This window comes from Thunnus albacares, chromosome 11 (genome assembly GCF_914725855.1).
Source record: "Thunnus albacares chromosome 11, fThuAlb1.1, whole genome shotgun sequence".
NCBI lineage: Eukaryota > Metazoa > Chordata > Actinopteri > Scombriformes > Scombridae > Thunnus > Thunnus albacares.
Genome location: NC_058116.1, coordinates 14,632,830 through 14,651,282, shown reverse-complemented (window position 1 = coordinate 14,651,282; position 18,453 = coordinate 14,632,830). Strand labels below are relative to the sequence as shown.

Sequence of the window (18,453 nt, the reverse complement as noted above, 5' to 3'; positions counted from 1 at the left end):
AATAAACTTTGTTTTAGTACTGTTCATACACCTAGGTTACATGTAAGGTTGAATTCACACCAAGTCTGTGTGTGTGGAGTGGTTGTGCGGAGGTGTGGGCGTGTTTATTTGTGCTTTAGAACATAACCACTGCGAAACAGTCAGAAAATAACGTTTTATTTCTCTGATTCACTCCCGTCCTCACTACACCACCACTCGTTCTCTTCATTAACTCTCTAGCTCGCTTGACCACTGCTGCCCCCCCCCCCCCCTCTCTCTCTTTTTCTCTCGTCTTTTTTAAAATGAGTCAGGAAGCGGACAACAAGTCTAACTTTACTTAACGTTATCAAACAAAGAGAAATGTCCTCCCCTCGTCCTAGTAATGTCTTTGTATACCCTCATGCTACAATGCTACATATAATGTAAACATAGGCTCTTCCGATCTGCGTGCCATAAATCATTTTGTCTAATTTTGCGGGGAATCCAACATAAAGAGGCATCAGTATTAAATTCAGACTGTTGCATAACCACTTAAAAGTTCCTTGTAGTAACTTTAAGATCCCTCATGATAAAGACATGTTTTAGAGCTCTCTTCCAACATTTGACCCTTTGGTATTTTAAAGAGCTAGAAACAGAACACAAATAATGTCTCAGAGACACTAGAGAGGACTTGCCTCATGTGGCTGACAGAGAGGGGAATATTGTCAAAAAATACATCAAAAAAAGAGGAAACTTCATTTTCCCTTCTTGACTTTCATTCATTAACACTCCTCCAACGGGCTTGGCTCCAACAGTACCTATGTGACTTCCAGTAAAGTATATATATATATATTTTAAGATTATAGCGATGAATATCAAAAGTATTTCAAGATGGCAGGAAATCTTACACTTCATGTATTTTTTTTTCAAACAGCAGATTGTTAAAACTTGAGTATGATACTCCAATGAGTGACAATATTTCCATCAAGTCTTTGCAGGAGGATTAATTCTGACTGTAAAACTAATGTGCATTTGACCCCACATAATCCCCGTGAGCAAGTGGGAAATATAAATACAAGCATTATGTGATGGCAGTTCAGCTGACTTAGTTAAAAGGAAACAAATGAATTCTGGCTTTGTGTGTGAGTTAAAGGCTTGTCTGATGTGAATGCGAGCTGCGTTTTCTATGATTGTGAAGGATGCAGACAATACCTCTCTCTATCTCTATCTTTTCTTAACACATGTATTGAAATGAAATGTGTTTGCTGTAGAAATATGTTCCATATCATTAGTTCACAATCCAATTTACTGCAGACCTAAATGAATGAAACTACTTTAACCAAATAATATGTGTATCTATTGAAGAACAAACATTAGTCAAGTGCTAACAACATATGGCAATCAGCCAAATGTGTGTATAATCTCCAAATATTTCTATATCCAAAACAAATTTACACACAAAATGAGAGCCCAGGTAGCCAGTCTAAAGGAATTACTTCAAACAACCTTAAAAACAACAAGTTTATGGAATAAATATAACAATTTTTTACAACTGTCTAACTTTTAAAAATCATGATGATCATGAAATCATGAATAGAATGGTTTCCCTTTCATGAGAAGATAAATTGTGCAACACTGTCAGAGTTACACTGATTATTTTAATTAGGGACGTCAACAGTTAACTGGTTAACTGCAGAGAATATTTTTGACCGGTTACACATGTCAGTCTATAGGTTAATTTGCATACACATTCTGCTAATGGCTAGACAGTTATGTGTTCACAACATCACATCTTCTTTTTGAATGGATAAAGTAGCGATGTAAAAACTGAATTCTACAAAGAGTGTTGCATTATGGGTTGTTTGTAGCATTAATGTTGCTAGGCTAGCTAGTCTGTTTATAGTGAGTGTGTTTTAGTCAGTCAGCCCTAAAAGTGTTTTGTTAGTCTAGTTTAACCTGCAGGAGTTTCTGAAGGCTCGTGTAACATGTTTTTCTGCCACAGAGGAAATAAAGTCATGACAAGTGAAAACGAGTCCAAAGCATCTTCTAACGTGTCTACTGCAGGAACGGAATATGTCAAGCTGTCAAATACCACTGTGACAGATGATAAAGAGCTCAAAAAGACAAACAGGCAGTCTTATAAATGCTAACTGCTGACTAACTGAGTATGTAACTATACTATGATGCAAGTTATATTCAAAAAGTAACATTTTTTTCCCAAAAGCAGGTGTTGGAAAAGGGGGGCTCGTCTTATAATCAGGGTCGGCTTATATTTGTGCCAATATGGTACTAGCATTATGCTGTACCACATTAAGAACAAGCACCCGACTGTCATGTCCTAGGATGGCTCGCAGTCACAGCCGGGGGGAGAAAGTGTGATGTACGCCGGTCTGAGGCCATCAGCCAGTTGGTTTGCTGAATGATTGAGACTAATATGCTGCCAATCAGTGTGGTAGAGGGTGTGGGATTGAAAGAGCTAGTTCAGTACATCAAGCTCGAGTATGTTATGCTATTGAGCTACTGCGACTAAACACATTGAAAATCACTTCGAGGTAAAAAAGGATGAGCTAAAAATCAAGCTAGCCAGGGCAGACAAGCTAGCTATGACCACTGACTGCTGGACAGCTCTAACAAATGAAAGTTACAACTTTTCTTAAAAATCAACTGGTTAGTTACTGGTTAATAGGTGGTCGGTCTATCAAAAGCAAAATTAACTGAAAGTGACATCCCTATTTGTATCTTTACACACCATGGCAGCGATTCCTCTTTTTAACAATAGTTATGTAGTATAAGTTTTTTTCTTATCATGGTGCTTTTAATGCTAATTGATGCACAAATAGTGAAAAAACCAGCTTTAAGACAATTAGCAGTAATTCATACAATAATCATGATCACTTCATTAATGTGTCTTGAGTGACACTAAAGCTTTTTTGTCTCTCTGTTCACCTTGCATTAGGTGTCAGACTGAGCACTAGTCAATTTTTTTTACAAATTCCAAACCGAGCTCGTATTTGGGAATCTGAAGTCTCCCTTTCCTCTCTGCTAGCCAGGTTTCCTGCAGGGGAGATGGTAATCTTTGTAATCCAAGCAGCAGAAGTAAACAGGCATGGAGGTGAGAGGGAGCCAGGAAGTGGGCAACAGGAAGCTTTTAATTGGACTACAAGTCACCAGGGAGAACCATAAGATTCTCTGGTGAAAGAAGACTAAAATTAGCAAAGGATATAGTTGTGCTCAAAAGGAAACCATGACCATTTTATTTGCAAAATTCTCCTTTCTCAACCTGACCTGAACCAAAGTGCAAATATGCACTTTACACTTCAGCACTGATCTCATATATCCTGGTTTCAACCTGATATTAAAAACATACAGCATGTTGTGTGTCTCTAGTCATTTGAAAAATGTTAGGTGGTTGAAGTAAAGGAAAAAAGTTGTAAAACTGAAAAGATTAGTGTATTAATCAGAAAAATAATTGCCTGGTTGTAGCTTCTCCAATGTGAGGATTTGGTGTTTCCTCTATTTAATTTCACTGTAAACTGAATATTTTTGGGGTTTTGGACTGTTTGTTAGACAAAACAAAATCTGAAGATATCACCTTGACTCTTGAAATGGATGGATGTTTTTCACTATTTGCTGACATTTTATAGCATAAACAGTTAATAGATGAATCGACAAAGTAACTAGCAGATTAAATGATTAAAAAAATAATCATTAGTTGCAGACATGTGGGTTTACGCTGGGTGGGCTTGAGTACTGTACACCTCAAATTGAAGAAGCGAGGGATAGAAAGGGTGGTAATCCTGGGCAAATTTCTCCAGAAACCTTGCAGAGAGAGCACAGAGAAACAACTCTACTTTGCTAACAACTTCCAGATCAAAACCAGATGGAGATGATATAAACATTGCCTCAGAAAAGAACAGTACCAACACATGACTTTTGATGTGCCAGCGGGGGATAATATAAGGTATTGACCTGATAGTGGTTTCTATTGTGGAGGAAAAGAGAAACACAGGATTTATACAAAAATAACTCACTGACAGAGGAGCTCTTTCTGCTTGTTTTGGCCTTGATTTATCACCAACTAGCACTGTATACTTAGCACTCTCTCAGCATATTGAGGTCTCTGTATGAATATATACTGGTGTCACCTCCTTTCACTAAAAGCACCCAGCACTCAAAAGGTCGCTGACACAGAAGCTGATTGAAACCTTACTTGAACAACAGTCTGTGGAGGCTGGAACAGATGTTAGGTTCAATCACTGTGCCTCTGGTGTTTTTTTTTTCTCAGTCAGAATCACCTGTCGGCCCCTGACAACGTACTGTTTATGTGTAAAGCTGGTATGTTGTGTTCATAACAGCAGGCTGGAGGAGCGTGATACAAGAGAAGACAAAGTCAAGGCTACTCTGCTGTCACTGGGCACCCAGCTGCCAGGTCTTTGCAAACTGAAAAAAGCTCCGCAAAAACCCCTGGCTTTATCAAGAGCCTAACCCAGAGTTAAAAACACTTAATTTTCCCTTTTTGTCTTAAGTCTTTCCAACATAGCCTCATTCATGCTCATTAAGATAAGTTTGTACAGTTCTGTGAGAGTGTCCCTTACACACTGGAAACCAGCAACATTGCCAGGGCCATGTATATGGGTCAGGCAGCAGTTTTAGTCATTCACATTTCACGCACATATGTCATTTTCATGGAAAAAAGGCTTGTGTCAAGTCCGTTCCCACATGACAAGACCATTCCATGAAGATCAAATAATGCTCACATATGTCTGCAATTTTCTGTTTCTATTTTTGTCCTAATTATGTTATTGTTGCATAGCAATTTAGCAGATTGATTTAAAAACCCATCAGGTGTATTCAGGTGTTAGCATATAAATAATTGATTTTTTTAATCCAAACAATTTACAAATTACCATTATTCTTTATACAATGTCCATGTCTGCTATGGCAGAAATGGACAACTAATAACACTCAACGGTCTTATCAGAATTCCTGAGTATGATGGTGGTATTGGTTTTAAAAAATTATATAACCAACATGGTTTGAGTATTGGTAACAGAGAAGAAAATAATCTTCAGGCACTCTTAGGTAAAGCAAGGAGAGACGTTATATTAAAAGACTTAATTCACTCAGGCATATTTGTTAAATTGCTGACCAGTTTCGACCTCACAGGGTTTTCATCAGGGCAGAAAGGGTGAAAACAGACTTCCTACACCTGTGACCTGGTACTCTAAGTGGTACTGGAAACAATAAAGGAAATGGAAATAATAAAGTGACCAACGAATGCAGGAAACCAAGCTATCAAAAAAACATGAAAATATTAATAAAAATAAGAAATAATCATACAAATCATAACACTCAGAATGATCCTTGGTAAGTGCAACTAAGGAAGCTGCTTATAAAAAGGGTTTATAATCTATTTCCTCATTCAAACCTGGATATACTGAGGCATCAGATTTAAAAATCCATTAGGTTTCTCTTTGCAGCAGTTTTTGTTTTCTATGTTTTGAATCAATTGCATCAAAATGTTAATTTAACTTTAATTAAGTGGTATGTTGATGCAACAACAAACCACAATGATGCAGCACTTTGGTTCTTTGAGGAAAAAGTCACAGATGCTGGAGCTTTTGATCAATACTTGGACTTCCTGAGTCTCTCTGCTAAACTCACTGCTCTATGAAAAATCCCTCTCTCTCCAGTGTCCTCAGCGTCTTACACGAAAAATCAATTCCAGCTTCTCTACCCAGTCGACAACGACATGGAGCACAGCCCCACATATAAATGTTACAGTGCAGGTGTGAGAGGGAGGACTGAGATTAAGCATTTTAATGTGCACCAATAATTTTTTTATACTCACATGAAACAATAAATAGTAACTTTATACAACATTTGCTACCTCTTATTTGTACTGTTTTATTCTCCAATGCGGGTACTCAAAGGAAAGATGTTAAAGTCATCATGGCAAAACAAAGGCTTCTCTCACTGAAAGGAGAGCTGTAACAGTAAAATCCCAGACTATAAAATTTCCACTAAACCGTGAGAAGGCAGGGTGAGATTTGAGGACATACAGTACATCTCATTGCCGCAGCGGGTACGGACATCTTTCAAAGTAGTCTCATTTCCTGAAGTAGCAGCGCTGGGCCAGATTTCCATTTTAGATTTTCCATCCTCAACGTGGAAAGTGTGAGGGAGCGAACGTCCTGTGCAATGTGGCTAGAGATAACACTTACTCTGTCACAACATAGGAGACAGAATGAGCCAATTAAACAGATGGCCCCTGACCCCTCTCTCGCTACAGTATGGAGGGATGTAAACAAAAGGAAAGCCTCTGTGAACGACCCCACCCAGTACTCACAACATTGGCCGCGCCTGTGCCAAAGGAAAAGACTTCAGAAGCCAAACAAATACAACAAAGAAAACACGCAAGTGGGAGGTGACCAATGATGTTGGACAGATAACATTAAATGGTGTGACCTCGTATGGTTATGGAGCACATTAAAAAAAAAAAAAAAAAGATTTTCAGGACATGTATCATAAGTAGCTGAGCTGACATTTCTTTGTTCAACATTTGTCTAGAGTGCACTATTTTCTACAACAGTAACATGAGGAAATCAAAGCCATAACTCTTGCGGTGTTATTACCACTCCCTAAGCTTCATACAGTAGTGCCAAACACTTAACATCACTTCCATAAAACCTTCCTAACTTCCTATACCAACATTATCCTGGCAACGATACTGGGAACCACATTTACTGAGATATTTGCCCCAGTCACCAAGTGCGGATGTGACACATTCTGCTCAGGAAACATGCATGGTGTGAAACTCACCTCAAAGTCCTCCAGGGGGAACTGCAGCATGTCTCTGAGAACATCACTGAGGATCTGCGTCTTCCTCTGGACCAGCACATTTTCATAGTCCAGCGGCTCGATCACCTTGGGTTTCACCTGGAGAACACAGACAGAGCACTCTGTTACAGGGACATTTTGTTATAAGTTCACCATTACTGTACAGTCTAGCATTAAAGGTAACATGCATCGAAAGAGACAGCTTTTCTAATTTAATTGATAGTGAGCTGAACCCATCTTTAATCCTGAAAGACCTCACAACTAACAAACTACTGCTATGTATGTGTTCACTTGTGGCACAGTAACAACAGAGACTAGTATGTGCATGGAAAATGTACAGTTATGTCAACATGTCTGACATGTATGCACAGCATCTAAGCATCTGATGTATAAGCATGCAGATTTGAAATCCACCAGGTGAAGCATTTGATATGCACAGGAGCAGAGATGGTGCAGTGCACAGACAGGTCTCTAAACTGATCGATCTAGCTGTACTTTCACATTGGACTACACCAGCACATGCTATCTGTTAGATACACTGAGATAAGTCTTTCAGGGCTTCATCTGGCCGGAGAAAATGCATCCGCCTCAGAAGTGGGAGGGTCTTGATGAGCTTATCCCTTCGTGACGAGCCAACACGCATGACATGTCAGTCAAAGAAACGATCACACTCCACTTCAATTATAGGCACTGCATACAAGACAAGTTATGCACTAGTTTCCACTCTTTTAGTTACATTAATCAGAAATTAGGTTGAGCTTACAAATGCCACGTTGTTTTATATCTGACTCTCAGAGCAGATGTGGCTATGTAATCAGAAGTTGATCACGGATTTATGGGACACTGTGACAAAGTGTCTGTATAACGTTGAAGTATTGATGCACTAAACTCCAGTGGCCGAGGCCGGAGAGAGCTTATAAGCTGCAGAGATACAGTGGCCATTAGATGGAAAGTAAGCTCTCAACACTTTTAGCACATGGGACAAGAGGATAAATCTAACAGCCAGAGAGATAGCAAAGTACAAAATGAACAGTGACACACCGCCAGAGTTCACGGCTGAGTGACAGCACTGCTCACATGTTGCTTCCACATCTGGGACTCATAATGCTAGCATGATCTCAGAAAGGGAGAGTCATGGATAATGACCTGCTTAAATACATGTTGCCAACAACCTTGTTAATAACAACAGTGCAGCGGCTCACACTGAGGGCAGAGGGGGGCAGGACCTTGTATCAGTTTTCAAGGACAAGGAGGGGGGTAGCAGAGAGGAGACGGTGCCACCATGTCTGCCAGCTTAAGCAGTTGTGACATTATCAGTCATTATATAAACACGGTTTATTCACAACTGTATCTGGACACAGCTAACAGAGTAATAATTTAATGCAGTCACAGTTCAGCAAACAGTTTTTTTTCTCTCTAAGACAGGAAAGAAGAAGTGGGGAGATTGAGGCAGAGATGAATGCTGGCAGAACAGGTAAGTCAGGAAGGATTTAAAGACATCAGAGAGATAAGATGTATGTGTATGTGTGTCTGTGACTCGCTTGCTCCAATGCCTAAAATCTCTACATCTCTATACATAGCCAGACAGCCTGTGCCAGACACTGAAACCTTAAGGAACATCAGGTACAAACAGAGGATTTGACATTATTATCTGATGTCCAGAGGGAAAAAAAAGCAATAACACAGAAGCTGATGAAGCAGAAACACCTCCTGCAAGAGAGACACCTTCCACACAAAAACAAAGGGAGAGCATTTTGTCTGGGAGAACATTTTACTGCTACAAATACCTGACGAAACTTGAGTTGCAGCACTCAAAAACCCTGCAATTAAAGTGGCTAAACAATTCTGATATTTAAATAAAGTAAGTGCTGAAAGACTTGACCACATTATAGGGACAGTGCCCTCTTCTCACCAGTGATGGATTCCTAACCCCACACTGTTGTTGCTGACTATTGTCTCTTTGCATCCCCCTCTGGGCTTTTCCACATTGCTTTGTCAGTGGTTCAAGGTGGTCAACCACCAGTACACTCAGCACTGTGTAAGAAAAATCAGCATTCATAGGCAAGAGCACGGTCATTCCCTCAAACCACGATGGACCTCATCTCAACTTTTAAATTATCTTACTTGAAGTTGGCTTTTTAAAGCACTTGTTGAGTTTCTGACTTACAACAGTACATCTTAACTGTCAATCAGGGAATATTGTTGGATTTCTACAATACCACATAAACAACTTTGAATGCAGTATATATATATATATATATATATATATATATATAATACAGACTTGAACAATGCATTCTGCATATGAAACATCTGTATATTTAAGTGAGCAAACAGACAGCTGTGCCTGGAGAAAGCATAAAACAAACTATGAAGCCGTCTCTTCCACTCCCTCACCACAGTGATCTAGCAGCTGTTTATCTGCATCTCCCACTCCTCCCATCACTGCACCCTCTAACAGACTTGAACAATGGTGCTGTGTAGTGCCGCTCTACTAACCAATACATTAAATCTATTGCTACTGACTATTCAGATGGCTTTGAAAAGACCCAACCTCTGGAAACCTGTATCTTCAGGGCAGGGCACTATTGCTGTCATTCAGGTTGACTTTTGAGCCAAATTAAATGTTTTACAAGCCAAGTTAATAACTGAGAATAAACTTGAGGAAACTGCTGTTACTGCTGGTAAAGTCCAACATTCCTTTTTGTTGGTGCTAACGTTGCATTTTTTTGTTTGTTTTTTTACACTGGAGTTTGCTGCGCTGTGTAAAATGAAAGAGATGACAAAAGCGAACCGGCACCGATGCTCATGTGACACCTGCTCCGAAACTTTATGACTGTTGTTAACCTTTACAGCATTACATACTGTAAGACGCACTTGCACACAAGCAAACTTTTTAACACAAACCAAAAACGTCAAATTTGTCAATACATCCACAATCTTTGAATGACTTACCACCACCTGTGGCACTGTGTCTACCTCAGTCTCAGCTGCAGCCAAACTCTTATACTGCTGAGGACTCTCAATGACTAACTCCTTCTTTGGAGCTTTACTCGCCCTTCCTTGCATTGTCAACAGTTGTGGTAAGATATCTCCGAGCTAGATCCTAAAGAGAAGTAGGCAGCCAGCATGTCCGATGGAGAAAAATCCTTATGCTGGCAAAAGTTTGAGAAGTTTGTATTCCTCCCTTATAGACTCGCACTCACGCCCTCCCTTCTCTGCTCTGTCTGAGTGCACTGGACTCACACTCAGGCTGAGGAGATGATGGCCCCTCCTACACTCAGCTGTGCTGCCCGGGGGAGTTAAACACCCTCTCACACACACAGACACACACACACACACTAATGTTATCTGACCCCGCACCGTCCACCTGCACAGTGACACGGGGTTGACAAAGGCAAACAAAAGACACGCATTCCTCAAGTATTACAGTCTGGTCAGGGACTGTCCACGCCTTGTGTGGGACAGCTGAAATAAGAGCTGGCTTACATTTCATCAAGAGGAAGAAGCTAGGAGAGAATGAGGGCAATTCCGTTGCATTTGTGCGGAAATATTCAAAGAAACCAGTCAAAGAATACATACAGTATGAGGGCACCCACTAGCTGCAGTGATTTAGCACGTAAACATCAGATAAGCTGCCAGACTGAGCTCATCAGATTGTAGCAGGCGCTTCAGAAACAACACGGACAAATCTTGACCCATTTTAACTGCTAAGACCAAGATTGAGGACTGAAGAGCAAATCATTCATCAGTCAGTCAAATTAGTCATCACAAACTATGAAAGACAAACATGAGTCATTTACATTTTTATTGCCAGCAAGAGGCCTATTTCACAAAAGCGATTTGCGAGCACAATAGTAAATAGTGTCAGAGCCCCATCAAATGTTTGCCGCACGCAAATTGCTGATAAATTTAAATTTCTGCTCTCGCATCCCCAGGCATGAGTCGTAAGTACGGTGTCTCTTTTGATTAGTAAAAGGTGTCAAAATGACTGCAAGAGGAAATGATCTCATGTCGCAAGTCGCAGCTTGCAAATTTGGTGAAATGGGTCCCTGGTTCCACTGCATGACTGTAGCAGAGATAGTGACTGTTCATAATCACACAGTTGAGATCAGGCCCAGCTTCTGTCTCGCTGCTTGTTGATGCAACTGCTTGAGGGGCATTCCAACGCGACGCAGCCCCAGTCAACCCACCTCAGAGTGGGCCCGACCTTACAGATTCCTTGGTGGGCCACAGCAGGGGAGGATGTTATCTTTTCACTCCTGCCACTGGGTGTAAGGAGAAGGGGAGAGAGGGGCCAGGTCAGCTCTCCAGCTGCCTCCCTCCCACTGTCACATGCTCCTAAGAGCCCCACACAGGGATATGGTTCAAAATCAATATCATGATATTAATACGAATATTTTATCAGATGTATAAGACAAATTTCTGCGAATTTACATTTGAAATAATCAAACAGAATTTGTTAAAAAAAGTCTCCCACCTCTTTCCATATTTCATCTACCACAGTTGACACAGTTGCCTCAAGCTTTATAAAATATTCAAACACTTAGCTTTTGATTTTTTGACACTGTAAACATGGCCAATATACACTGCCTGAAGCAGTCAAGGGGCCAGGTTTCAGTTGCCTCTCACTTTCTCTGTTATTAGATATTTTGCATATCAATATAGAAGATCAGGTAATGCAAGTGTTGTCATTGATCTAACCACTTAGTTGCTCACCACTCATGTCACTGAATTTGGCCAAAATGCTCCTTTCAAAGAAGCTTCCCACCATAGTGCTGATGTTTCATAGAAGTAGTGATGAGTTTAATATGAGTCAGCTTGCAATGTTAGTCAGCAGTTATTAAGCAATTAGGTAATAAGCAATAACATAAATTGAATGATATGGGTGAAGCCTGAGGTGGAAGTCCCATTTGTGACTTCAGCACCCACTTAATGCCGTGATTCAGTTACAAAGATTTCCCAACAGATACCCAGAGGAAAAAAATATTATTAAAAATTTATTTTTTACCGGTCATCTAGCAGCGGGTGGCATCTTCAAACATGTTTTTTGTGATCTTATGGATGTCTACATTCTGCCAGTAACAGTAACATTTTCGCCAGGGGCGCAAACAACATTTAAATCCAATATACAGACTGCACTCTGCTCTTCTTATTTTATTATTTAGGGCAGAGATAACAGATCTTTGAGATCACAAAAAATTACCTAAACATATACTATATATGTTTAGGTAATTTGGGCTCTCAAATGGATGGAGTGTGCATGTTAACTTGTTTGACCCCAACTAGCTAGTAAACAGCACTTAGCAACAAAGCAGTAACATTTGCAACAATAATATGTGGTGTTTTGAGCTCACTGCAGCTACATGACAGTGAAAATGAATTATTGGCATTTTGGAAAATACACTGACTTTTTTTGGAAGTAACAATTTGTTTGCTGTCTTATGATGTTAGATAATACAATATCAGTTTCAAGTCGAGAATTGTGGGACACCATATTACACTAATAACTCAGGGTGCTTGCTTGCTAACGTTCGCTGACAAGGTGTAACTAAATATAGACCAAGAATTGTTTGCAGTAGGGCTGGGCAATATATCGATATTATAGCGATATTGTGAAACTACATACCATCTTAGATTTTGGATATCTTAATATCGTGATATGGCATAAGTGTCGTCATTTCCTGGTTTTAAAGGCTTCACTACACTAAAGTGATGTCATTTTCTGAACTTATCAGACTGTTCTAGCTGTTCTATTATTAGCCTTTACTCACTTAGTCATTATATCCACATTACTGATGATAAAAATCTCATGTAAATATTTTGTGAAAGCACCAATAGTCATCCCTACAATATTGTTGCAATATTGATATTGAGGTATTTGGTCAAAAATATTGCGATATTTGATTTTGTCCATATCGCCCAGGCCTAGTTTGCAGGTGTTTCTTTTCACTTCTGATGGAGGCTGTTTGGTCTTGCTTATTTGAACATACTATCACCATATTTGACATTGAGCTGCAAGCAAAGTTACCTGGATAAAGTATTTTTAATTTTTTTTACAAGCTGACAATTTAAGAAACTTGAAATTAAATAGTGACATAAGAAGTAGTAGTAGGACACAGGCGGAGAGAGGCATGCAAGAAAAGGAACGTGCTGGGGCGTCAGGTTAAAAACTTGACCTAAAGTTTCACTTTACCTTAACATGAACCCAACCAAAACCCTCAACCTAACCACTGAGGAAAATGCTACGTTATACACTGTTCAAAAGGGAAACAGACTTTGACACAAGACCAGGTCACGCCAGTTTGGCACATCACAATGAAACATTCTGATAACAGCATAAGAAAAGCTGACAAAGGTGTAAACTGCCCTCTGGCATTGATCCACATTAGCATACCTTGAAATATGCAGGGAGAGTGTGTATCTTTGAGTGATTTTAGCTAATCTAAACATCAAGTGGAAAGAGGTTCCAGGTAGTGGAGCAAGTTACAAACCAGTGTCATCCTGAGGGCATATGAACTCTCAATGGGTTTAAAAAGGTTCAGGAGTGAGTCATCATACACTTCCTGTCTCAGATAACTGTGGTATTTCCAGTCACTTACAATACACACACAGTAGAAGTGAAATGCTTTAAAAGAGGAAAACTAAAAACTTGGCAAGATAATAAAACATGCATCAGCATTACATTTGTTGTTTCAACTTCTGTATTTACTATATTCCAGTGAATGTTATTGTAACCATAATTCCAGTTTGGATGCTCTCTGCAGGTTCAAGAGCGTTGCCTCCAACCACGATCCTAGGGCCTATTTTATCAGACATCTTTTTAAAACACACTTGTTTACAGTATAAAATCCTCTGATTTATTCTATGATTAACTATTACATTAACTAATCCATGAAGTCATTTTACATTCTGAACAACAAGACTGCAGATAAAACAGTTGGCACAGTATTGTTCAATAAAAATGCTCTTTTGGGTGGCCTATCCCTTCAGCTACAATACAAAGTGATGACCCGCTGGCAGTATTGCGCAACTCCTTTAATGTAATTGTGCATAGAGAATAGTGCCACATTACAAGATGTTTTACTTTGATCTCTGAAGCTTATTCTGTTTGTATAGAGGCAGGCTTCCTCTCCACTACATCTCATATCTGCAGCAATAAGAGATAATGTCAGAGAGACTTCCTCTCTACACTGAAGCCCTCATACTTCATTCCCAAGTGGCTGACAACTAGTGTATATTGTCATGTTGGTGGGGGGAACAGAGCTAAAACCTTTTGGCTTGGTGCTTAAATTAAATTCAGACCTTGCAATGTTATGCAAATCTTTCCATGGAAACCAGTACAAATGTATTTCTTTGGGGCAAGCTGGCACTTCAGGACAGGAAGGCCCACTGCGCACTTTTAGTGGCAGAACAAACACTTGTGTTGAGCAATAAAGTTTCCCAAAGTGTTTGCTGGCCAAGCACAGCTGAATATGCCCTCAGTGCAAATAAACTGTTGGCACATACAGTATGTGCAAAAAGTGACTCTGTTATGACTCCACATTGTGATGGTGTGTCTCAGACTGTTTCACTTCGTACGAATCACTGAATGCATTCAAGATGTGGCCAGTGATTCAGAGGTCTGAGATCAGACGAACATCAACTGGACAGAGGGTTGTTTTTTGGGATATCATTCATTAAAAGCATAAATATCTTCACCCCAGATGACATGGTCACTGATGCAGTGCTGACTGGACTCACTGTAGGCATTTGTCAAAACTGTTTTAGCATACTGCTGTATGCAGTACATGACAGGACTAGATTCAGATTGGGGTGGGTTCATTTGTTGTTGTTGTCGTTATGTCATTTTTTATGTTCATTGTTCAGCTTTGCTCTGTACTTGTAAAAAAAAAAAAAAAACAACATAAGTTGGCAAGATATCACCCACATCTATCAAGTTGTAATTCTTAGCCTGAACAGAACTACAGCTGGACTTCTTGATTACATAACAAGGGTTTGATGCAATCACTGGGCCTTCCCAGCATGAGCCATAGCAAAACAGGGTGTAACCTGGAATGTAACAAAAACACGGCCCACCCCTCACCGCCCCTCTACACCAGGGTCCACCACCCAGCAGCCTGTTTCCAGTCCGTCTCCCAGAGAGTTCCAAGAATGAGATTTTAACATGGATGTAATAATGACACCACGCCATGTCTCTGATAATAACATCACTATAGTAGGATGTGGGACACAATGGCATCTAAACATAACAGGATGTAATCACGAGGCAAAGACAGTCGTCAGAGCTAGAAAATGAAAAACTTCTTGGGTTACTGTACATCAGTGCACTTATTAAACCTATCATTGTTGCAGTACTTACAGTAAAGCTGCTACAGCGCAAAACTTAAAGACAACTTCATTGATCAATGCAAGACTTCAGAGTAACTAACATTATTGAGTAAGAATAATGCTGCACTGAAGTCTGTGGGAAAATCAAACTGCTGTAGCCAGAGTGTCTTTTAAGTGAGCCTGAGTGCTGGAGATAATGGTCCAGTGTATCAGTCACCACGTGAGCACGCACACACACACAAGCCTTGATGTTATGTGATGTCTGAAACCCTCCCTATAGAGAAAGACCAGGATGACTAAAATGTCTCAAAAGTAGGAAGCAATCACCAGGAAAAACAACCCTGTAGCCAAGCAAAATATGCTGATGTTTTACTGTAGATCCATAAGACCAAGACATGAAAGCTGTGAGATGAGAGAACTTATTGGTTGTCTAAGTGAACACAATGTGTACATAACGCTGGTTATCTGCCAAATGTTCCACCGTCAGAGCGATATCAAAGAGAAAACATCTGTATAGCAGACTAAACGTTTATGCAGAGATGTGTACTGTGTGTGCTTGTATACAGGAGATTATATATGGAAGACAAAAAATGACATATTCATCAATTAATTAAAAATATAAATACTGAAATAAATACTGAAATAAATAAAATAATAAATTCATTAAAAAATAAGGGTGACCCATCATTCAGCTTTATTATTATAAATAATCTCAATTTGTGGGCCTTTGCATGTCTGTTCCTGTTTTTGTTGTGGCCCAGGTTATGAAAAATGCATAATTGAATCAAAATGCAATTTTTTTGTTTTGGCCTGGTCTACTTGCCGTCTACTTGCCCTTGTTTATGTTGCTATTCACTTAGTAATAACTAACAGCAATCATTGACTGTTTTCCAAAACTAATAAAACGTTCTTGAGAGGACAAACACTTATTTGTTTCCAGTCAGACTTGCATGAAATTCTACCTATCTGGCCACCTACTTCATTAACACACAGACACAGAAATAAATAAAGGAAGAAATGTAAAAAATATAGAAATAAATACAAGTAAAACATTAGAAATACATAAATCACTACATGTAGATTTGTAGCAATGTATTAATACATTAAAGACAATTATTTATTCATTTTTCGTCCTCCATATAATGAGATAAGGCTCGCTGATTTTCACCGAAATTTCACAATGCCATATTAAGAAAAACAGCATAAGGCAAGAAGGAAAAGAGAGCATTAGTCTAGTAATCCAATCTATTATATGGATTTAATTGGCGCATAGTTTCTGGTTGATGACATGCAGACCTGGTTAAGTATTTCATCAACTCCCCAACACAATGAACTTATAAACAAAGAATAATTGACTCATTAGACATGGTTCCCTGAAAGCAAAACCTTCACAGGTCTAACTAGGAGGCATTACTCCCAAAATATTGGATAAAAGCTGCTTTTATCTGTGACCAGACTGACATCACCGTTTTCTTTTTTTTTTCCTTGTAACAACATTCCTCTGATAAAACTAGCAGACACTCAAGCATTACTGTTGTTGGCCTCAAGCATTTCATTGAAATCTAGGAAGGAAGCTGAATCTTTGTGAAAGCAAATAATGATGATAAATGAACACTGAAAGGATAGCTTTTCTTAAGAACAAGAGTGAAATCATCAGCATGCATATTGCTGTGTTATTTAAATCTATATTTTATTTTTGGAGTCAGATCACCTTCTGAGGAGAATTAAATGTGAGTTTCCACGAGGAAGGAAAAGGGCGAGCTGTTGTAATCAGTGAGTGAAATAACAGATTAGTAAAACAGCCAAAACAGGCCATTTAATTACTTACTATTCGCCTGCATGACTACAGATCAGCCTCTCACAGACAGCTTTGTCTGTGTACGTGGCCTTTACCCCGGCATTTCTGTTTTTTAAATTCCCAGAAATAACCTGCTGCAGTCAGAGGGAATTAAAAGGGCAAACCTAATGGTCCATATCTTTTTATAGACCTAGTGGATTAAAAAGGTGCAAAAAATGATGAGAAAAGAACAAGAGAAGTATTTTATCCCATACGGAAGGAAGTACATTCTTGTGCATAGATAAGGTCAATGACACAGACTTGTATCTTACATTTGCACTGTTATAAAAATGTGTCAGGCAAACCACATCCCATGCATGCACACTTTTAACTATTGATTTGTAAGACTGCTAAATGCTGACAGAGGATTAATTGACTCCGACTGGATGATAAGACCATCCCTGAGCCAACAGAAGCAACCGTGCCCTTGACCTAATTCCCTGCTCTCAGTCAGGGCCACTGTCACTCTGCTCTCTGCTGCGAATCTGATGCACCAGCGAGGGGAAGGAGACGTCACAAACACACAGTGAAGTAGCGAGTAAACACACAAACAAGAAGGGCAAGACAAGCTGGTACGGAGCAGCGGAAGCCCTGCCAAGCCCGCTGGTTCACAGATGAAGAGTGGTGATTGATTTCCAGCAGACACAGAGCTCACTGTCCCCCCTTCCTCACCCTCCTCACCCCCAATCCTAGTCCACAGAGGCTTTAACCCATGCAGTGCTTAGTGAGAAGCAAGATCCAGCCTTCCTACATTTTATACACTCATGGTTATATATTTACATAGCTGAAATAAGGATGATGATGGTTATTATTAATGCTGCAGTTGCTGCATCTATAAATCTGTCCAATAAAATCAAACACCAGCAGTTGTAGTTTTCTGTCAAAAGGGGGATGTTTCCTTGACAGAGGAAAGGTTGCACATACATTTTCTACAGCATTATTACTACCATGTGAATGATTTATTGTCTCCATGTCCTGTATCTTGCCCTCCCAATAGAAGAAATCAAGGAAGGAATCCAGTATAAATAATTTGCTTAGCATACATTTCAGATTTACAACAACTTGGAAGCTGTTTTATAGGAGGAATAATATGTGTTTTAGACACTTAAAGACATATATTGATGTACACATTAGTGCTGAAACTATTAGTCGGTCAACAGTAAATTAATCAATAACAATTTAGATAATTGATTAATCATTTAATTAATTCATCAAGTAAAAATGCCAAACATTCACACATTTTACACAAATTTTAAGATTTGTTGCTCTTGCTTTTTTTTTAAATAAAATTTCGGATGAAACATATTTGGGTTTTGGAGTAATGATTGAACAAAACAAGGAATTTGAAGGCGTCACCATGAACTCTGGGAACATGTGATAGTTATTTTCTCTATTTTCTGACATTTTATAGTGGAAAAACTCATCAATTTATTGAAAAAATTATTGAAAGATCAACCGACAATTGCTGATTTCAGTTTCAGCTAATA

The 18,453-nt window shown here is 39.3% G+C and overlaps 1 protein-coding gene across 9 annotated transcripts in view; it reads right to left on the bottom strand.

Moving 5' to 3' along the window:
• Positions 1-18,453, bottom strand: part of LOC122991735 (dedicator of cytokinesis protein 9-like) — an 83,146-nt gene that overhangs the window by 39,379 nt on the left and 25,314 nt on the right. For 6 of the 9 annotated variants that reach the window (XR_006405897.1, XM_044364998.1, XM_044365006.1 and 3 more), the window contains exon 2: positions 6,781-6,897. Coding sequence is in view for 8 of the 9 variants with exons in the window: in XM_044364998.1 (XP_044220933.1) it covers positions 6,781-6,897 (117 nt within the window). In the remaining variant the exon portion in view is untranslated. Of the gene's footprint in view, positions 1-6,780; positions 6,898-9,753; positions 10,029-18,453 lie in introns of those variants that run through there. The other 3 variants (XM_044364999.1, XM_044365004.1, XM_044365005.1) reach the window with 1 other exon arrangement.